Source organism: Perognathus longimembris, chromosome 4 (genome assembly GCF_023159225.1).
Source record: "Perognathus longimembris pacificus isolate PPM17 chromosome 4, ASM2315922v1, whole genome shotgun sequence".
NCBI lineage: Eukaryota > Metazoa > Chordata > Mammalia > Rodentia > Heteromyidae > Perognathus > Perognathus longimembris.
This window is the reverse complement of record NC_063164.1, coordinates 94,114,725-94,136,451: the sequence shown is the minus strand read 5'-3', so window position 1 is coordinate 94,136,451 and position 21,727 is coordinate 94,114,725. Positions and strand designations below refer to the sequence as shown.

Sequence of the window (21,727 nt, the reverse complement as noted above, 5' to 3'; positions counted from 1 at the left end):
TCTGTATTATAGAGCCAGGGCTCTATAATACAGACCCCTCACGTAGGGCAAGCCCAGGGGGCTTCCGGGCACACAACTGGCCTTTCAGAGCCTTAGCAGAAGAGTGATCACTAGGCTCTGAGTGATGACTGAAGTGATTGCTGGGGGCCCAGGCTCTGGGTCAAGGTGTGGGGTCCATGGCTGGCCCTGTAGCACAGCCCAGGCAGAGCAACCACAGCAGAAGATGCCAAATAGAAAGCATGGGACAACCTGGTCCCTTCCCACTCACATCCCAGATCCCAGCGGCAAAATGAACACACGTGCATCTTACTGGATGGTTTTGTCAGGTTTTTGCTTGTTTTTGTGTTGTTTTGTTTGGAACACTAGGGTTTATTTTCAAACAGCACACGAATGTTCTGCGGGGCAGGGCCCAATGGGGATGCCACCCGGCCCGTCCACAGCAGCTGCCAGGAGAAGAGGACCTTTGCCCAGGTGGCACGGCCAAAGCTTCAGGCAAGCACAGCGGTGGCTTAGGGTCCCCCAGCCCCGCGGCCGGGCACACATGCGGGTATGGGCGGGGACACCAGAACTCAACTAGGGAACACTGGCGGGTTCCTCCGGACTAGCCCAGGGCTGGGCTCTTTGGAAAAACAACCTAATCTTTGAGAGAACACCTCTTGGTCTAGGTCTCTCCTCTCTCAATTTCCCTTTTCATTTCAAAAGTTTAAAAACAAAAAACAGAAAAAAGGGGTAAAGGAGAAAAAAAGAAAAAGGAAAGAAAAAGAAACACACATTTTTCAGGAAAGGTGCTCTTCACATGCCCTGGTGGCTGCAAGAGCTCTGCTGTCACTGCACACGTTCCGTGAAGTTCTCAGGGAAGACGCCCCGGCATTTGTCCAGCTCCTTGTGCTGGTTCCAGTCACTCTCTTTCACGCCCATCAGCCAGCCTTCATCCTGGGGCAAGCAGAGCATCTAGTCACAGTGGGCTGGAGGACGATGGTGCCGCAGCCCACCAAGAACACCTTTCAAACACCTCCTCTAGCCAGTGCCCCTCATGGCCACCAAGACTACTAGCACCTCGCAGAAGCCAGCCTGCTCCCCTCGATGGATTTAGCCCTCTGCCTTGTGTAGGTGAGTCTGCCTCTCTTGGAGAGGTAGCCTGGCTACTGCATTGGTCTGAACAGATCTCTCCATCCCAGGCCCAGTGGCTTCCCCCAGGTGAACACAAAATCCTGTAGGTCACCCTCCCCACATCGCCAAGCTCCAGCTCAGGAACCCCATTCTAGATGGCACCATCCAAACCCAGCTGGACCTGCCCCACCCTTGGCCACTCTGACTATCCAACCATCCATCCACAATGAACTGAGACAGGAGGCCAGCTAGGTCTCCACTGAACCCCAGAGGGAGGAAGGGAACCCAGGCATCCATGTGGGCACCACTAATACCCCACAAAACCCCGTGGATACTTACAGTGCCACAAGGGCAGAACAGCAGGCCCAAACCTAGCAGGACCACACTTACTGCCAACTCGGGCCCAGCAGGGGCCACCCTTAGAAGTTACCTAACATGAAGAGGCCAGCAGCCAGAATGGTCTAGGTGTGTGGAGGCTAGTCTGGGGCCACAGTGGGAAGCCCACGGACCTGTGTAGGTAGAGCAGGGCCAGGTAGAAACAGCAGCTGGGCTGATGTGAGCCAGCAAGAGGCCAACACTCAGCCTTTCCTCTATCCCCTGAAGACAAAGCACCTCAGGGAGGGACCTGGAACTCTGTCCTGGGAGGTAAGCATATCTTGGGGCAGGGGCAAGGAAAGGAGAAGGTAGATGCAGAAAACTGACAGAGTCCAAAGAAAGGAGGAGGCAGAAAGGACACCATCGATGTGACAGAGGCCACCAGTTGGAAATAAGGAAAGGGAGACAGAGAGAAGAGAGGCCAGGATGAGAGTGAAAGAAAAGGGATGGATGGGCCAGGGCACCGAAGGCTATAGGTGGGCCTCTGCTGCCACCTGCTGGTCATATCTTCAAGTGTAGCCCAGATGCTGAGACCGTTCCCTGCTCACCTGCTCCTCAGGATTCTGGAAAGGGATCACCAGCACCACATCACCAGCCTTGAGCTGCAGCTCATCTGTGTCAGTGGCCGTGTAGTCATGCTGAGCCTGCACCTACAGAAGTTGTGGGGAGCACATCAGGGGCCCTGTGTCCCACTCCAGCACGCATAGAGAAGGAGGTCTTGTAAGATATCCTAGTGTAGCATGGCTATAAAGGCTCATGGCCAGCTGGGAAATTGCAATGGTGGAGTAGAACTGCACAAGCAAATTATTGGATCCCCTAGGCATTTTCACTGTAAACAGTGGTGACTTCAACCCTCAAGGTACCTAGGCCAGTGGCTGTGGGGTGGGCTAGTCTGGGCTCACCTTGAACATGAAGCCTGGGGGCATGTCCAGGCGCCCAACCCCGCTGCTGCCCTCTACAGTGCCATTCACAGTTGCTGGGAAGGTCTCCACCACCACAGCCGGAAGAGAGCTCTGCGGAGAGGGAACAGGTCAGCTGTACAGGTGGCAGTGAAGGGAGGGCCAGGGGCATAGGAGAAGAAGGGGGGTTATCTGTGCCTGGTGCCAGGTGAGCCTGCCCCAGTCTCCTGGAGGGAGCCACAGCCTGCACCAGCATGGGTGAGGAACACAGGGGAGCCACAGGCAGGCACTGGACAGATGGCAGGTAGACAGACAGACAGCAAGGAAGAAAAGACAGGGCTTGGTCCCTGCTGTCTTACAGAGGCTGCTTCACTTGCTGCCGCTGCCGTCTCCCCGGGCTCCTGGGCTCCAGCCGCAGGGTGAGTCCCACCCGCCACCTCAGAGGCATCTGCTGGCTGCAACATAAACGCCAGTAAGGGGTCATGACACAGGAAAGGACACGCTGGCCATGACACCGGAGACGGGCCACAAGAGTACAAGTGGGAAGGTCAGGGACATTGGCATGGCCAGCGTGGAGGTGTAGAGTTGACAAGTACCTCACACAATCCAGGGAGCCCTTGAAAGACAGACCTGTCCAGCAGAGACAGTGGCTGGAGAAAAGTTGCTGGCAGACACAGGCACACCAAGTAAAGTGCAGGAAAACCCCTCAAGAGGCCCCTGGACTATCATATCACCTCCCCAACCTTGCTTCACAGGCCCTGTCCTCTAAACCCCAAGAACTCACCAGGCCTCCTCTTGCCCATCCTTCCAGCCCAGTTTCCCTCACAGGTTGGTGGGGACTTGCATCATACCCCTGTTCCCACCCTGTACATTCAGTGGTTCTACCTAGCCTGAGCTAATGCCTTCTCCCCCGAGAACCCGAAACCATGGCAGTTGTCATGGTACCCCAGCAAGGACTCCACAGCTAGGTCACCATTCTGACGTGGCCACTTCTGAGGACTGGATCCTAGTCCCCCAAGCTTCCTAGCCTTTATATCCTCATCTGGAAAGGGAGCAAGTCTCTAGCTGATAAGGTTATGCTGAAGACTAAAGGAGAAAATTCTGGAAAGTGCCTAGCACAAGCCAAAAAGTGCTTCTCTCAACCCACAGGTGCCTGCACTGGGGTGGGGGGGGGGGGGCGGGGACAGGAAAGGGTGGATGCGACTACATCCTGGCTCGCTTGCCCTGGGAACTTCTAGTAACATCTGTACTGTGGCCTCCTGGCTCGGCTATGCACTCTCAGGCCCACAGCTGCCTGGCCACATCCTGCACTCCTTCCTCTGGCCCTTCACCCTTGCTACACAGCCAGAGACGAGGACAAATCCAGATGGAGAGGCAAAGGGCAGAGGCACTTACTTGGGCAGGCCCCGGCTCGGCTGTCTGGCTGGGCCACGCCACAGCAAAGGTGCCCTCAGCAACGCTGGGCTCCCTGGAAGACAGGCTGCCAGCCGGACTCTCTGTGGGCTATTGACAGGCCACCAGGAGAGAGCAAGGGAGGAGTGGGAGGCCAGGTGGAAAAGAAATTGGGCAGGGGGACGAGACAAGAGAAGACTGGCATGAGTGGCCAGTGTTGGCAGGGAATATGGGGACCTGAGGTATACTTGATCAGAAATCAGCGGGGTCACCTCCTTCCCGATCCCTCATTCCTGGTGATGGCCAAGGGGACAGACAGGCGGCTGAGACAGCAAATACACACTAAGCACGGGCAGAAATCCATTCCTCATCTATGGCCCTGTTAGCTCATGCTCGCCTTGCTTTCTCTGGCTCCTCCAAGTAAATAGCTCTCATGGAACTTCCTGAGCTCCCCCCAGGGTCTCTCAGATCCTGTCTTGCCCATGCACTGGCCCCCATGAGCCAGACAAGGAATTCCAGGTCCACCAGCACAAGTGGCTGAGTACATTCCCAGCAATCCCTGAGCCTCTTGTCCTGAGATGTTGGAGGATGGTAGCCACTGGCCTGCATGGATGGACTTACACCTCTGCCCTTTCTCTCCTGCCACCCAAGCCACTCTCCCACACACTGCCAGACTGCTCTGTGACCCCATCTTGTGCATCCTGCCACCAAACACCCTCCCCCAGAGGCCCTCTTGCCTCATGGGCCTTGGCCCAACATGGGGATGCTCCATGGACAAGCTGGCTACCCTCTCCAGATAAATACCTGTAGGCCCTGCAACTGGGCCACAGCAAGTAGGCCCTGAGGCTGTTTCTTTGTTGTTGTTGTTGTTTTGTTTGGGGGGGGGGGGGGTTGTGGGTTTGTTTGGGGTTTTTTTGGCCAGTATTGAGTCTTGAGCTCAAGGCCTTGTGCTTTTTCTTGGACCTTTTCGCTCAAGGCTACCATTTTACCACTTGAGCAGCACCTCTACTTATGCTGTTTTTGCTAATTAAATTGAAGGTAAGTGTCTGCCCGGGCTAGCTTCAAATCAAGACCCTTAGATCTCAGCCTCCCGAGAAGCCAGGATTAGCAGTGCTTTTCTTAGGACCCTAGTCTTGACACTGTAAAGCAGCAGATCAACAGGAGAGGTGAGCCTAGTGGGCTCCCCATGTGTGAGGGTGTCATGTGAGTGGATCACCCAGGTTGGGGGAAGGGCTGGGCATGCAGACGAGCCACCTAAGGGGCATAGTGGGGAACCAAGAACAGCTTACCTCCCAGAGGTCCCATGGAATAGACTGGGCAGCAGGTAGGGAGAAGGACAGAGGCAGCACGTGGATTAAGTTAGACAGGGCACAGGCAGTCCTACCACCAATACCCCTCTCCCCACTCCAGCACAGCAGGCCCAGAGCAGTGTGGTCTGGCTAGGCTATGAGGATTACCCATGGCCCAGTTCCCCAAGGGACTACCAGCAGATACAAGGTGGCTGCCCAGAGGGGCAAGATCTGAGGTGACCAGAAGGGGCAGAACACACTCAGTTAACCCTCTCCTGAGGGTCACTGACTTGTCTGGGACTGCTGTATGCCCTACACCTGAAAGAGTGATGAGGACAGACAAGCAGGAAAACAGATGGAGGGCAATGAGTGGGATTTGGCCTGGTTTGGGCCTGCAGGGCCCAGTCTTGAGGTTGGTGGACTGTGTTGGGCAGTGTTGGGCACAACCAACCTGACCAGAGGGTGTGGATGCCTTCACGGGGCTGGCCACAGGCGGAAGGGGGTCAAAGTCGAGGTCCAGCAGGCTGGCCTGCTCCGAGAAAGGCCCTGGGGCCTCAAACTTGTGGCATCAGCAACAGAGGAGGAAAGCCATTAGTAACAGGCTGGCAGCTTCAACACATGCAGCAGACACACATGAATGCACACCCCAGGCTCTGGTGTGTGCACACATACACATACACAAACACACACATACACACAAGGGCTGTCCATGGCCACACATGGACAAGCATGTCACAGGGTTCTCACCTGCGACATTCGTGGCAGCATGTCTGCTGTGGGCAGCCACTCTGCCAGGCCTGTGCCAGTCTCCAGCCCTCTCCCACCTTTGTCAGTGGCTGCGTAGCCTCCCCAAACACATACCCTTCTCTGCCCTCTGCCCCCCACAAGCCCCACTGTCCTTGTCCTCGAACTCCAAGAGCAGTACCAGGCTACAGTCTGGGCTAGACATGACTACCTTGGTCCCCCAACCAGAAGACCCTGGGGGTCTTTGCACTGGCCTTTCCTGGGCTCCTCAGCCAATTCACCTTGTGCTGAGAACATCCACCCACCACAGAGGACCAGCAATGAGGAAGAGACTGAGCAGCCTAGTCTTCAAAGTTGGGCCCCCAGTGTCTGAAGGCTTCAGACACTGCAGCACCACCACCTCCCAGGGCAGCTATCCAGACTCTCCTTCACAATGAATACAACCCAGCAGGGCACACATGGTAGACAGAGCCTCATGTAGGCCAGGTCAGACAATCATGGGAGGAAAGGCCTGTCCCAGAGCCAGAAGGGGAAGCCCAGGAGGAGGCAGTAATGATTAACTCAATGGAGGGAAGCTGGTGGGAAAGAGCCTCCATATTTTATGTACTTTCCCTTTTCAGGGCCAGGGAAGACTCTCCCCAGGCCCCAAGGAGAGGTGTGGCTCAGGCTGTCCCACTCCAGCTATCATGTGGTGCTGGGAGGCACAACTCCTGTGTGCCCAGGCTGGCAACTTCCCATCTCCACATGTTCTGGATGGGTACCCAGCACTGAGGGAAAGAGGATGCCCTAGGTTTGTATCACCCAAATGGTCTCTATCAAGAAGTATCCAAGGCCTTGAAGTGGGGCCAGCAGCTCCCTGGGAATACTGGGGACTAGGGGACCCTTAGCAACAAGCCTTCCATTAGAGCCCAGGTCAAGCAGACACATTTCCCCAGAACCAGGGGGCTAAAGACTAAGTGTTCCGAACCCTCAGATGCCAGTCCACCACCAAGTGTCTCCCACCCACTGAAGGCAGGCGTCTCTCCCACCCTGCCTGCCAAACCCTCCCTCCCTTCTCTGAACTCAGACAAACTCAGATAGCAGCATCCAAGGCGCTGTAAGGAAGGGTCATCAGCAGAGCCCAGACCCATCCCCTTCGGCCTCACCCAGGCAAGGACCCCTCACCACATAGGACTGAGACTCCTTCCTCACAAGGACGAAAGCTACTCACCACAACCCAGCACAGAAGCCTGTTGGCACAGACATGGGCATGGAGGACAAGCCCACCCTCGGCCCATGCAACACCACCCAAGATAGATGGCTTTCCCACTCCAGAGAGCTCACTAAGGACAGGCACAGGAGCAAAGCATGCTTGTGGTGACATGAGGGGATGACACACATGGAGCCTGGTCTTTGGCCTTTCCCTATAGTCACGGTAAAATGGGAGCAATTACTCTACCACAGGGTATTTGAAAGCCAACCACAGTAGAACAAGTAAGTAGCCAGCAATGTCCTGCTCATATTTGCTAGCCTCTTGCTGTGCTCCTCATCATCTGCTAGCCCTCCTTCTCTTCCCTGTCTGAACACACACTGATCACATGCCCAGGTGTCCCAGAGGCACAGGCAAGGCTCTGTCCCTACACTGCTCTTCCTGTACACCTCTGTGGCACCTGCCCTCAGGACCTCTGAGAGAGGCCCCATCCCCTCAGGCAGCTCTGTGTTTGACATTCTTATTTCCAACCCAAAGTCTTTTCATGAGGACTAGAAGCCCACCCTACCCCCCAACTCCCACATATGCCCTCAAACCCTATCTATTCTTCCTTTCTAGGTCTCTGAGAACATAAACCTGCTGAAAGAAAGCTAGAGACCACTGGGCAGGGTATGATGCAGAGCCCAGGAAGCCCCCAGGATACCTGGCCAAGTCCTCCACAGTCCTCCACAGAAGGTGAGCCTCCACAGGCCCCAGGAAACCTTATCATCCCTGAACTGATCTGACCGTGTGTGCACTCACTCTGGTGCTAACAGGCTGTTTTACCCTGAATGCTGTCCCCTCTACTCAGCTCTCCTCTGATCCATCTGTGAGTGGGCATGATCTGCCTCTCAAGGAGATGAACAGCAGTCACTGCAGTCACTTGAGCCCACCTTGCCCACCACTGCTCCCTCGGGCTAAAGCTATGTAAACAACAACAGGGCAAGCAGGAGCAGGACCCAGTCCTGAGCTCTCCGTGGCATGAATAACAGCATTAGGGCATCTGAAAGCTGTCACCACCCTTCATCTCTGTCCCTGAATGTAGCCACAGTGAATGCTCAGAGATGGATGATGAATGATGAGGAAGAACCAATGAAATGTGGGAAGGACAGATGGGTCAAGGAAGGAGGCTCAGGCCAATCTCTCTGGCCAGATTCTTGGCTCTTGAGACAGAAGCACAGGCCATGGATGGGTGAAGGCCATGCACGCTCTAAGAGAGCAAGAAGGGGAAGACGGGGCCGCGGTGGCCGCGGCTGACCTGGGAGGGGGTGGTCACGCTGATCTCGGGGACAAATGCGTCATCAAACAGGCTGAGGATCTGCTCCTGCTTGACCTCCTTGGATGGGGTATGTTTGGGAGGCGGAGGAACAGGTGGGCCTTTCCGGAGCTGTGGGTTGGCAGGGCAAGGGGGCAGGGTGGGGGGGGGGGGGGGAGAGGGGTTCGGAGGCACAGCAGACCGTGGGGGCAGGGAGACAGAGACAAAGCCAAGGTTAGTCACACCCCAGGTCATGGCTCTACCCAAGTCTCTAAAGAGGAGATAGACACTGCAAGCGACCCCCAGGAGGGAGACACTGAGGCAGGAGATCCAGAGAGGTTGTGCAGAAAGAAAGGAGAGAAGACAGAAGGGAAAGAGAAGAGAAGGGAAAACAAGGACCTCTCAAGGGCACACTAGGGGAGGGCCTGGCCCCACCCATTTGGGAGGCAACTCCAGGGTGAGAGGCAGACAAAGCACCCCTCCCCCTGCCCATCTCAGTCCTCCCACAGGACCTCCCTCCACCGTCCTGTGCCAGGAAGTTGGCTGTGTCTCTTACTGTCCTGGAGGAAGCCATCATGAAGCTGGCCCATGCCAGACATGTTGGGACCTCAGCCTCAAGCCTGGGCTCTCTCCCAGGTGGAATGCAATGCTAACAGTCCCTCTTCACTAGCTGGTTAAAGGAGTAGAAGGCATCGGCTGGCACCAAGTTCAGCCTCCACAAGCCATCCAGGTGCAAGACTCTCATCACTGCCCTTAGCACGGTCATCCTCAACCTACAGGGCATGTCCCTTTCAACGCCACCCGGCCGCCAGCTCCCAGGGTGTTTGCTGGAACCTGGAAAGTCCCAAGAGGCAGGGCAGGGTAGAAACTAGACAATATGGAGACCTAAACCTGGCCCCTACCCCCACATTCCTCACTGAGCCTTTCCTCTCTGTGTCCTTTTCAAGGTCCTGCACAGCCACCAGATGAGGGTCCTCCCTCGATCCCCTCCAAAGAGGAAAGGCCGGCACCCATGCTGACAGTCTGAATGCTCTGGGGGCCAAAGGCCCAGAGAATCTGTTTAGGGAAAGGAAGATGGGAGAACTTTCAGGCAGCCAAGAGGCCAAGAAGAGAGACAGAAGGGCACTGCTATGAAGGAGAGACATAGGGGCATTTGGAAAGGCACAGATATGTATGCCCTCCAAGGTACACAAGGGCCACTGAGCCAGACTGGGCTGGGCAAAGCTCATGGTGACCCAGATCCGGGCTCCTCTCCAAACTTGTCTAGACCCCACAAGAGCTGACAGAGGAGGCAGAGGAAAAGAGGAAACAAACCACCAAGACATCATGCCTACCTGAGATGGGGACTTGGGGATGGTGCCCCCAGGTGTGGCCCCACTGGCTGGCTCTGGCTCATGATTCACTCTGATCTCTGGGTTGGCCACAGGAGAGCCATCTGGAGGAGGTGAAGGGCTCTTGTTCCCTTTTGCAGGGGCATCGTCACTATGGAAGCAAACAGGAAAAGCACACCAAAGTCAGAAGCTCATGGTGTGAGAAGGGATGAGCAAGGTTTGTGCAAATACAACTGTGCACAGGCATCCATGGATACCTGTAATAAGTAATGGGTGGACATGTATGAACCCTGGGGCTCCATGTATGAAACTGTGTACATGTGCAAGCCTTGTGAATACCAACACTGCACATGTGTATGTCCACATCTTATAAATGCACAATGGAAATGTTTATGTGTGAGTATGTGTGAGCCCATGGACCCTTGTGTAAATTGTGTTTCTATTTGTGAAAGAGGCAGTAATGAAAGGCGGGATATGTACCGGGGACAGCCACCCAGGAATGCAGGCTGAAGGGATCTTGTGGTCCCTAGGAACCATCCCTTCCCTCCCTCTTCCCCCTCCCCTCTCCCGCCCCCCACCTAGGTCTCACTGGACTTTACCCAATGTCACAGGACTGAAAGCCACAGCAGTAACAAGCTAATACTCTACATTCTAGAAGCAAAGTAAGTCTCTACCATATCACTCAGCAATCCCTCCACTCAGGCCACTCCTCCAAATGCCTCACAGCCTTCTGGGATGCCTCTATATCAATCTCTACCCATTGACTCAGATAGACCACAGCCCATCACCCAGCACCCTCATGATCTCCAGACTTTCACTCCCTGGTTCCCTCAGCCCAGTAACTATTTCTAACTATACACCCTGGGAACCATCAAAAAAACCACAGGAGGCCCTGGGCAGGGACAGGATGATCAAAAAGCTGCAGCTTCACAGAGGAGGGGTGGCAGGTGCTAGTGAAGAGGACAGGGTCCTCTTGGAAAACCACAGGGCCAAGGGTGTACAGAGGACACAATTCTGCACTTATATATAAGACAGCTGTAGAACAGTGCAACCAAAACAGTAGCCACCAGCCAGGAGCCCATTTCACTACAGGCTCAGCCTCTCAGTCACAAGGCCACATTCAAGAACTCAAGAGGGACCATGCACTGGTGGCTCAGGCCTCTAATCCTAGCTACTTAGAAGGCTGAGATCTGAGGATCACCATTCAAAGCAAGGTAGGGCAGGAAAATCTGTGAGATACTCATCTCCAATTAACCAACAGAAAATTGGAACTGGAGCTGTGGCTGAAAGTGGTAGAGCTCTAGCCTTGAGGATAAAAGGTCAAGGACAGCACTAAATTCAAGCCCCACAATAGATTAAAAAAAAGTGAGGGCTGGGAATATGGCCTAGTGGCAAGAGTGCTTGCCTCGTATACATGAAGCCCTGGGTTCGATTCCCCAGCACGACATATACAGAAAATGGCCAGAAGTGGCACTGTGACTCAAGTGGCAGAGTGCTAGCCTTGAGCAAAAAGAAGCCAGGGACAGTGCTCAGGCCCTGAGTCCAAGGCCCAGGACTGGCAAAAAAAAAAAAGTGAGCCTATGCAGCTGACTATAATGCTGGTGGTATAGATCTAGGAGGACAATAGGAACTGACAGCACAGTAGGAGCTGGTCTTAGCTTAGCTACTCAGGAAGTTGAGATCTAAGGACTGTATATTCAATATTCAAAACCCTCTGGGCGGGGGGGGGGGGCAGGTGGTTTATCTCCAGTTAATCACCAAAAAGCCAAAAGTGGAGCTCAAGTGCTAGGGCATCAGCCTGGAACAAAAAAACGCTAAGAGAAAGTTCCCTAGCCCTGAGGTCAAGCACTCACACACAAAAAGTTCAGTAGTGCTTTATGGGAATACATTTGCCTCCCTCAGGAACACACTGCAACACAAACTCCACCTGTAGGTCACTGGTCATCAGGCAACCAGCCAGAGCAGGACATGGATACCAGTGTCTGCAGACCCCTGTGCCACACTGGAGCAGGCTCACAGGTGCCTGCTCTGCACCTCCTCCTTCCTGGCAGCCCTCTTCTCAGGCCCCTCCCACACACACACCACACAGCCTGTCCCCCAGCAACCCCACACACACACACACACACCCACGTGCGGGGGGGAGGGGTAGGTAGGGGAGGGTTAGGAGTTAGTGGGCCCTGGCAGTGGGGCACATGCACAGGCAGAGCAGGGCAGGGCCCAGAGGCCAGGGTGGCACTGCACTCTCTGCGGTACCTGTTCTTCTTTCTGCGCAGCCGAGAGAACAGTTTAGTTTTCTTTCTGTGGGGATGGATGGCATATGGGCATGGGGGTGGCCAGCTCCATGCTAGGCCCTTCATCTCCCTCTCTTCTGTGAAAAGGAGGGCAAAGGGCAAAAGCCACACAAGCCAGGACTTGTGCTCACCTGCCCTGAACCTGCCAGGTGCAAACAGAGCCTGTGGAGTTCCCAGAGGTTGAGGTATGGGACGGGTACCCTGCCTACAGGCCAGAGAGCCAGTGACAGGCCTGGAAGAGGAGGCCACCAGATGAAGCAGGCAGCATCTTGGGCCACCTTGGTGGGAAGTGGGATGAGGAGCCTGCCTGGCCTCCCTCCCTTGGACTCCTTTCCTGCTGGAGCAGCTGCCACTGCTCTGGATGCCTTTCCCCCACCCAGTCTGCTCATTCTTCCCATTACTCCTCAGTGACTACAGACTCACTTTTGCCCTATTCCACCCCACCCTTCTACTATGCTGCCTCAGGGCCCTATAGGCCCCTCTGTCACACTTATTTTATTTTCACGGGACACGGGAATGGCAATGGTCACTGAAATCCTTAGTCCTGGGCAGCATGTCAGTAGTCCCTCAAGCAAATGGCCATCACTCCATTCTACAAACAAACAGGAAGGCTAGACTTACAATGCTCTTGGCACTCTGCAATGTGTGCATACATCCATATATCGCAGGCACTCAACACCCACCCACACATACACACCCCACATACCCTGTGTCTACTCACACACCTACATTTTCCCCTCATATACACATCTATACACTCATACACATACACACACCTGATTCGTGTTTACCCTCACCCCACACTCTCCACACACACTCCCTCATACACATAACACATATACCGACACATTCATCCATACACACACTCCACATATTTCACATACCCCATACATGGTCATATATACCCATAAACACATAGATATATACCTACATACTTAAACCCCTGTGTATACACTCACATAAGCACTCACTCCTCCACCATACCCTACCCACAGTCACACCCCTATACACAGATACCATATGTGCTTACGCACACACACTATGACATGAGGACACTTACACTCCACACATACTCAATTTCACAAACATATTCATATGTACACTCACATCCACTGTTACTTGCACTCATTTTCATAGCAATATTATATCACAATACTATTTTCTCTCTCTCTCTCTCTCACACACACACACACACACACACACATACACACACACACACACAGAGAAAGGAAGGGAAACCCTGTGTTCCCTTGGGTCTCAGCCAGAAGCAGAAGGCATGCCCAGCTCCTTGTGGTTTCCCTTCAGGAAGCGGGAACCTCCTGGCAGCTGCTCCTGAGGGGCTGAGCAGGACCAAAGCCAGGGCTCAGAACACCACTCTGGAACTGGGGCCTCTAGAGGAGAGGCAGAGTCTCCAACCAGCTCTGGAGAGTTCCTTCAAGCTAGCTGGAAGACTGCCCCTGCCAGGAACATGCAGCCTTGGCTACACAGAGCTAAAGTTCCTTTCACCCAGACAGGAGGCACTGGCTTAGGGACCTGCAGGCTCCCCAGAGAAAACCCTGCCTCTAGCAAAACCACCTAGGAGTGAGACTTCAGAACACAGCAAACTGGCCTCCTCTGCCACTTGAAGGTCAGTATGGGAATGTCCCCAGAGCTCTGGAGCCAACTCACAGGAAAGGAAGGCATGCTGTAGGCCCACCTCCCCACCTGTGGGTGCTCACACACCTAGGCTGGGCCTTGACTGTGAAGGTGTTGCTCCCATGCTGCTTCTCCAGGCTGACCAGCACATCGTTGAGGTTCTGGTTGAGCTGCAGGAAAAACAGTGATCAGGAAAGACCTGGTGGGGGACTTCAGGGCCACCAAGAAGCCATACCTTCCCCCAAGAATACCTCTATTTCTCCCTTTCCCAACCATGCCTCATCACCATCAGGAGCTGGGATCAGCATGCCACACCCAGCAGTCCAAGTGGGGAGGGGAACCTTTTCTTGCTACTTCTAAAGCTAACCCAGCACTCCACACATAGCTTGTCCTGGTTGCACTTTTTTTTTTTTCCTAAAAATTGTGCTTGCAGCTGGGCACTAGTGGCTCATGCCTATAATACTAGCTACTCAGGAGGCTGAAATCTGAGGATCACAGTTCAAAGCAAGATCAGGCAGGAAAAGCTGTGAGACTCTTATCTCCAACTAACCACCTTAAAACTCGAAGTGGAGCTATGGTTCAAAGTGCTAGAGTGCTAACTTTGGGTAAAAAAGCTCAGGGACAGTGCCCAAGCCCTGTGTTCAAGCTCCACAATCAGAAAGAAAAAAAAAAACTGTGCTTGCAAATTTACTGTTGACCCTAACTCTGCCAAGATGTCGTCAGACCACATGACAACTGCCAGAAATTTTACCCCAAGCACAGAAAAGGAGATTTTGCTTCTCAATAATTAGAGTATTTTCTCTTTGTTTTGGCCACTCAGAAGCTCTGAGCTGAATTTTCCTCTCAAAGATACACAACTCTGTCTTGTGGGCATATATTTCCATAGACTGACTCTACATAAAAGGAACCCTCCATAAAACATCCCTTTCTGTTTTTTAAACCTTTCATATGTTTCCTGAGCTCTCTGAAGGGAAGAGGGAAAAACAGGAAGGGGAGAAAAGCCTTAAAAAGCAGGAAATCCTACTTAGGATCATGAGTCGGGAAAGGCCCCAAGCTGGCATTTCCTCCCCTGCCTAGGACCTAGAATCTATCATCCCCCCATTCCTCTAGGCCCAGGAGACAAAATCAAAGCCACCCACTGCATGGATCAGGGAACCAGCTACACAGGGCACTTCAAGCTGAAAAGTTACAATGAAATGAAACTAACACAACACAGAAATTTAAGCTGATCACATTATAGCAAATTCTGACCAATGAAACAAGCCTGTTTCAATATCTTAAGAAGAATAAATTAAACTGAAGCTAGGGACCAGTGACTCATGCCTGTGATAACCACTCCAAAAGCTGACAATGGAAAAGACCATGGTTGGAGGCTAGCTGAGACAGAAAAGTTCCAGAATCTCTATTGTGAAAACAGCCAGAAAAAAGTGGTTCAAGTGGTAGAGAACCAACCTAACACATACCAGTCATTAAGTTCAAACCCCATTACAAAGAGAGAAAGAGGGAAGGAAGGAGGAAGGAAGGGAAAGAGGGAGAGATGGGAGAAATATAGGAGAGAGAGAAAGAGAGAGGGAGGGAGGGGGGAATGAGAGGGGAAGGAGATAGAGGTAGAGACAGACAGACAGTGCCAGTAATTTACTTATTTCCCTAGGGATTGGGAAAACATTATTTCTAGCCTGAGCTCCCTTGTCAGAGTAACCTGAGAACACATTTACAGTCTGAAAGGAGCTGGGCCTCACTTGCCAACCCTTCCAGGCAAGAAGACTGAAGAAGGTAGAGGGCTGGATAGGGACCACCCACAGCTGGGTTGAGATCAGCTCAACCCAGGCCCAAAGGGGATGCTATGGTCACCGGTATGCCCAACCCATGCAGGGAGGTGGGGCTCAGCTGCCCCACCCATGCCTCTGACTGCAACCTTCAGCCCCAGTGTCACAGCCCCAAGGTCCCAGGGTCACCTGGCCTACCTTACTCATCTCTTTGTGGAAGTTTTCCTCCAGTCCTGCGATGCTCTGGAACGTGTTGACATAGAAACCTACTCGGCTGTCAGAGGGAGAGATGTGATGAAAACCACATAAGAACACACACCCACCCTCAAAGGCAGACATAAAGACCATTGGGCACTCAGAATTCTCATCACCTCACCTGTTCCACAGAGACGGCAGCTCCTCCTGCAGGTCCACGTTCATCTCCTCAAACACCTTCTGGGCTTTGATGAGCTCCTCCTCCGCCTGGGATGAGGAGCAGGCAGGAAGGGTCATCATCCTCTTTGAACCCTGGTCCCAGCCAGCCCTAGCCAGGACCAATCCCAAAGCCCACCCCAACCTCATGCCTGAGGTACAGGATTCAATCCCTAGCCTGGACATCTACCCAGGATAGCTGGGCTTAAGGGACTGCTCCAGGAAGAAGAGGCAGAGCAGCCACTGAAACAAGGCCACCTGATAGGGCTTCAATGTGCCAGGAGGGAGGACATAACAAGGCGATTAGAGGTAGGGGGCCTGGAAAGCTAAGCAACAGAGGAAGACCTTGGTGACCAACAGGTGGGGACCCTGCCCACTTCCACAAGAACTCCCCTGGGTAAAGTTTCAGCCCAGACATCCAGTTCCATGGACCCATCTGAAGACTTGTTCTTTCCTAAGGGACAGCACCTACTCAGCCTCTGTCACCAGCCTCCCTTGGTCTCTATGAGAGTCTTCCTCATATCTTCTGTGACCTGTTGTGCCCAGAGGCAGCAGCTCAGGCACCACTAGGGAAGGTTAAAGGGGCAGAAAGCTGTGAGGAGGAGTTGGTGGCTCTATGCCCAGAACCCTCCTTGCATTGCACCACTGCTCATATCTACCAGGTGGTGGCGCTAGGTCCCAGTACGCAGCCAGAAGTGAGAATCACAGATATGGCCAGTGTGAAAGGACTCTGTTGGCACCTCTTCTGGGGAGTGACTCAGGGAAGTGACTCAGATTCAGTCTGAGTCATAGCCCAGGAACGCAGCGGCCGGCCCAGGAGAGAATTTCTCACCAGCCACTTCACTTTCTCAGCTCATGTTCACGTTCTCCTGCTGGGACTGGACTCCCCTCCTGGCAAGGCCACCAGCTGCCAATGCACACGATTTCCCTATGCCCAGCTAGCTCTTCCACCCAGCTTTGGGCACCAGGAGCAGCCAAGGTGAAGTGGTAACCCCAGTGCACCTGGCAACCTGTGGGTGGAGCTGGAAGAGGGCAGCCTTGGCTTCAGACTAGTCACCTCCAGTATTCCTTACATATACATAGCTCCTTATCTGACTTTTTAAACTCTAATCAAATTTAAAAGTGGAGTAGAGACTGGCACCAGTGGTTCACACCTGTAATCCTAGCTACTCAGGAGATCTTAGGACCACAGTTCAAAGCCAGCCTAGGAAGAAAAGTCCTTAAGAATCATCTCCAAGGTATACCGCCCCCCCCACCACCACACACAAAGCCAGAAGTGGAGATTCAAGTGGTAGAGCACCATCTTTGAATAGAAAAAGCACTCAAGCCCTGAATTCAAGTCCCAGTACTGGCACAAAAAGAAAGGAAGGAAGGGAAAGAGGGAGAGTTGGAGGGAGGGAGGGAAAAGGAAAAATGTCTAGACACACACACTTTATGGCATGGATGGTCCTCTCAGGTCTTACTCACAGGTTCCAGAGACACTGTAAAGAATGGGCATTTAAAGCTGCCAGAAATCAGGTCCTGCTCTTTCCTTTGAGTCACACTCTCTAAATTCTGACTGCTTCGGAAGCAGTTGGCTGTCAGATAAGTGGAAGGGGGTGTGACTGTCAGAAGTGAAGGAGGCCTTATAGCCCCCAACTGCCTTACACACTTAACAGATGATGGAGCTGAGTAGAGACCCACCTGGATTCTCAGGCTGGGTGCAAGAGGCTGCTTCCACTCTAGAGAGCACCAAGGAACTAACACAAAGATACATGGAGTCAATCATCATTGCCAGCACAGCCCAGGAGCATGGAAAGTCTCCCCAAAGTCTAACAGCAGGGCAGCCCCAAGGCCCCAAGTGCCAGGCTCAGTCACATAGTGTGGGCAACCCAAAGTCTCCCCAGCTTCAAGCCAGGCATGGAGAAGAGGGAGATATATTCAAATAAAATGGGAACTAAGGAAAGACCAATTTGGTAGAAAGGCAAAACATCCACAGAGCAATATTTGAAGATGTGATTATACAGCCTCCACCTTCCCTGCTGCTCTCCAGCCTAAAACTACAGGGCCCTCCCAGAAAAACTGCCAACTATGTCCACCCCAGGAGCCCAAAAGCAGCAGGAAAGCTCCACCCCAGCCCTACAGTTCCCCTGGGGGCTCTTACTACTCAATAAAAATGTTCCAGTTTGTCAGACAAGATGAAGAAAGCCTGGCTCAGAGTTAGTAGCCCCACACCACCCCCAATCCCTCACTCCTGCTCTACCTCCAAAAGCTGACTCAGGCCAGGCCGTTCCAAGACTCCTTCCACCCTCCACATCACCTCCATAGGTCCTAGTGAGCCAAAACCATCCCAACCCCAACCTCCAAAGATAGGATTTCCAACTTCAGCCCCAAGCCCTGGCCTGAAAGAAGTCAAGCTAAAAGGTCAGGTAAGAAACTGGGCATCAAGCCACGATAAGCTGGAGCTCCCCTATTTAAGGCAACCAATATATGTGGGTTGAAGATGAAACAAGGAAGTGGCCCAGGAAAAATGGGACAGCAGCCCAGGAGAAATTCGACCTTCCAGGTCATGCACAACTTCCCCACCAACCCTCATCTCACTATGATGGATCCCAGGATCTCATCAGACTGGGCTAATACTGACCTGAAACACAGAGAACAAACTGTGGCCCACCTAATACTGGTACTGCCCCCAGCCGCCCAGCCCCCAACCATACCATATCCCACTGCAAGGACAGGGCACTGAGAAGAGTGGGTAACAATCTTCTCAGTCACGGACAACCAGGAATTTTATACAAAAAGACTCCAGGAAGCTTTCTGGGCCACTTCCCTCCATAAAAACTCCAAAGGACCAACCCTCCAAGACCTAGGTTTTTCCACAAATTCAGTATCCTTGCCAGACCAAAAAAACTCTCCTATGGTCTGCCTAGAGTCATTTCTGGGACCTTGGTCCTGGACATGCTCTGGTGGGGCCTAACCACATAGCATCCCATCCAGAAACGAGGTTGACACCTTGGAGCTTGAGTCAAAAGTCCCAACTGCCACTAACCAGCTCCAGGGCTCAGGGCCAGAGACAGCCTCTCTAGGCATGTTTGTCTCAATACATTCTAGATAATCTTGAGGTTCTACAAGATCTGGAGGACAGTGCATGCTGGGAAGGAAGCCCTAATTCCACCCCCTGCCCCCCCTCCGCCCCTGCCCCCCCCCCGCCCCCGCCATACCCAGGAACCTTCAGGGAGAACATATGGCTGAAAGTCATTCTTGGTTCCAGAGACCCTGGATGACAGAGCCAGTGCCTGGCCCAGATTAACCACGGTCCCTCAGTATGAGTGTGCCCCAACATCTGGTCTCAGGCATCACCTAAAATAGTAGCTGGCCTCACAAAAGTATCTGAAAGTCCTCCCTGTCCTCAACCTCTTGCCTAGTACAGCCGGCCAGCCACCAGCTAATCCTGCCACCCAACCCCAGAAAGGTTGCTGGGCATACAGGTGCCCAGCAAGAGAACAGGAAGACAGACCAGAAGGCGCCAGCACATGCAAGGTTAGAAGCAAGTGTCACCTGATTTCGGAGCAGGTTAGTTTGAGCTACGAGATGAGCCTGCAGTTTGCCTTGACACCACTGGGGGGCGGCTTTCTCAAGCAGCGAGACAGGCTAGGGCAGGGAGGCCAATCAAGGCCAAGGAAGAGTGGAGAAACAAGAGGGAGATGGGAGAGAGAAACAGAGACACAGATATTAAACAACAAGCCTATTGCCCGAGGCAGAGACATATAGTCAGTCTCCTCCCAGACCTCCCACCAGGGGCCAGCCTTGGCAGCAAGCAGAGGACCTCTAGGTCTGCAAGAAATAAGGGGACCCAAGGGGCAAGGGACACGGAGAGCAGCATGATCTCCAACTGTAAAGACATACAGTCAAAGTTGTTAGCAGGGCAGAGGGGCTCAGCAAGCAAGGTTCTGCCCATGAGGGGGTCCCTACAGTGTGGCCATGTGGCCGGCCTACCAGCTTGTTCCAGTGAGACAGGCTCAGATCCCATGACACTCACTGGAATGGCCTGGCACCATTCCTGGGAAACCCAAGCCAGGTCTATTCTCATTCTGGAAAGTAGCCTCAGAGAGACAGGGGGCTGCTGAGGACAGGGAGGGGCCCAGAGAACCCTCAGCTTGGCACCCCTACCTTAGGACCTGGGACTAGCCACCCACTAACCTCAGGCACTGGCCTCTGCAGACTCCCAGCCCTGGTCCCAGTTTTTACCTTGGCAATTTTGGCTTCGTCCTTCTTTTTGGCTGTTTGGAGAGACTCATAGTGATGGCGGGCACTGTCATAGTCCACCAGCTTACGCCCTCGCTTGGCAATGCGTGACTGGGGAGCAGATAGAGAAAGCAGGGTTCAGTGGGCCTGGTACCCAAGCTGAGGTACCCAGTCAGGCTGGGCCTAGGGAAACTGAGCTGGATAAACATGAAGGACCTGGAGCAGTAGCGCCTGTGCCCAGAATTCCATCTGAGGCAGGTGAAGCCCTGGGGTGGGAGCCTTATGGGGGCAGGGTTCACCCTTCAGACCCCTCTGTGTCCTGGTTTCTTGCAACATGACCCCATTTGTTGGGATCTGCTAGCTGGTATTATAAGGATCAAGCCCATAATTCCCCAGTGTGCCTCAGTGAAGACCATAATACATGCACAGGGCTCCAAGTGCACACCCAGGCCCAGCAGTGGCAGCTGGCTTCGAAACACACAGCATCACAATTCCTCCCTCAGACATCTAGATAGTTAACAGATGACATGCACAACTATATATATATGCACTCCCAAGCAAACACAACATAAATACAGGCAACAACAGGCCCTGACACACCCTCACACCTCTGACAACCACTCACTCCACAGTCACACACACATGGGGCCTCCAAAGCCCTCAGATCCAAAGGTCCAAGGAAACCCAGCTCTGGGGAGTAGAAAGGCTGGCAGGCTAGTCCCAGCGGAAGCAGACCTGGATAAATAAGATGCCCAGCCAAATGGTCTGCCCATTAGGCAACCAATAACCTCTGCACCTGAGCCTGCCTGGTGCTAGGCCCCCAACTCCCTCCTCTCCCACTCCTGCCAAAGGCTACAGGAGCCTCTTACCTTGATGTCAGGGAACTGGCCTAGGTAAGTATCCATGGTCAGTAGTGCCTGGTCCACCAGCTTCTGATGGTAATCCATCCACAGCAGGTCGTTATTCTGAAATAGGAACAAGCATGTGCCACATACAGGGAGCCAGGTCACACAGCCTCAGCACTCCTCCCTTAGATTACATCTCAAAGCTCAGTGGATTCTAAAAGCCTCAGTTTCCCCACCTAAATAGAGTAGGGGCAATAGCCCTTGCCCTGAAGACTCTTCTGGGGTAACAGTGCAGCCAGGATCAAGGCATGCAACATGGGAGACTTTGTAACCCATAGCCATAACACAGAGACAGCCATAATCCACTGTATAAGGATAGTATAAAAAGCAGCGTGAACCTCAGAGAGAAGAAAAGTTAGCAGCAAGTGCACCGCATGTAAGTACTGGAAGGGCACATGAGCACTGGGGGTTTGTCACAAAGCTGAGGCATTGGGGTGGGACTAGGCATTGAAGCCACAGGGGCCCTCTGGGAGTGGCTATGACCATCTCCCTACACTCACCTCAGCGATCTTGTTTGCCTCATCCCTGCCAGGCCATTCGGGCTCATATACTTCCTGCAGACACTCATTCAGCTTCTTGGAGGCCTCGTGCATAGCTGAGAGGCAGAGGAAAGGTCTATGTGGCCTCTCCCCACCAACAGCCTTTCCCACCATCACCCTGCCAGCATGGCCCTTTTGCAGTTCCGCATACACCAGCATCTTGCATTGGCTCCCCTGCCTGCCCCTTACCTTTGACCGAGGCCAGGTAGGTCCGGAGGTCCTTCTGCAGCCGGGTGCCCTCAGTCTGCAGAGAAAGATTAGGACTAGATCAGAACCTGAAGGGTTCCAGTACCTGACCCTTTCCTTCCTGTCAATGCTGCATGACAAATCTGG

General features: G+C 53.3%; 1 protein-coding gene and 1 long non-coding RNA gene across 14 annotated transcripts in view; one reads left to right on the top strand and one right to left on the bottom strand.

Moving 5' to 3' along the window:
* Positions 1 to 326: 326 nt before the first annotated feature.
* Bin1 (bridging integrator 1) overlaps positions 327 to 21,727 on the bottom strand; it is a 60,525-nt gene continuing 39,124 nt past the window's right edge. Inside the window, exons 3-19 of one of the 13 annotated variants that reach the window (XM_048345715.1) lie at positions 21,584 to 21,638; positions 21,356 to 21,450; positions 20,820 to 20,915; positions 19,954 to 20,061; positions 19,264 to 19,356; positions 15,692 to 15,777; positions 15,514 to 15,589; positions 13,637 to 13,719; positions 9,627 to 9,774; positions 8,296 to 8,424; positions 5,517 to 5,624; positions 5,066 to 5,089; positions 3,780 to 3,887; positions 2,744 to 2,839; positions 2,388 to 2,498; positions 2,034 to 2,135; positions 327 to 933 (exon numbers count right to left, since the gene is read on the bottom strand). In XM_048345715.1, coding sequence (XP_048201672.1) covers positions 826 to 933; positions 2,034 to 2,135; positions 2,388 to 2,498; positions 2,744 to 2,839; positions 3,780 to 3,887; positions 5,066 to 5,089; positions 5,517 to 5,624; positions 8,296 to 8,424; positions 9,627 to 9,774; positions 13,637 to 13,719; positions 15,514 to 15,589; positions 15,692 to 15,777; positions 19,264 to 19,356; positions 19,954 to 20,061; positions 20,820 to 20,915; positions 21,356 to 21,450; positions 21,584 to 21,638 — 1,626 coding nt within the window. In that variant the 3' untranslated portion in view covers positions 327 to 825. Of the gene's footprint in view, positions 934 to 2,033; positions 2,136 to 2,387; positions 2,499 to 2,743; positions 2,840 to 3,779; positions 3,888 to 5,065; positions 5,090 to 5,516; positions 5,625 to 8,295; positions 8,425 to 9,626; positions 9,775 to 11,876; positions 11,922 to 13,636; positions 13,720 to 15,513; positions 15,590 to 15,691; positions 15,778 to 19,263; positions 19,357 to 19,953; positions 20,062 to 20,819; positions 20,916 to 21,355; positions 21,451 to 21,583; positions 21,639 to 21,727 lie in introns of all 13 variants that reach the window. The other 12 variants (XM_048345716.1, XM_048345705.1, XM_048345717.1 and 9 more) reach the window with 12 other exon arrangements.
* On the top strand, positions 6,019 to 18,776 carry LOC125350819. The gene is made up of 3 exons (XR_007210820.1): positions 6,019 to 6,153; positions 11,261 to 11,264; positions 18,764 to 18,776. It is a non-coding gene; the product is annotated as an uncharacterized LOC125350819 (long non-coding RNA).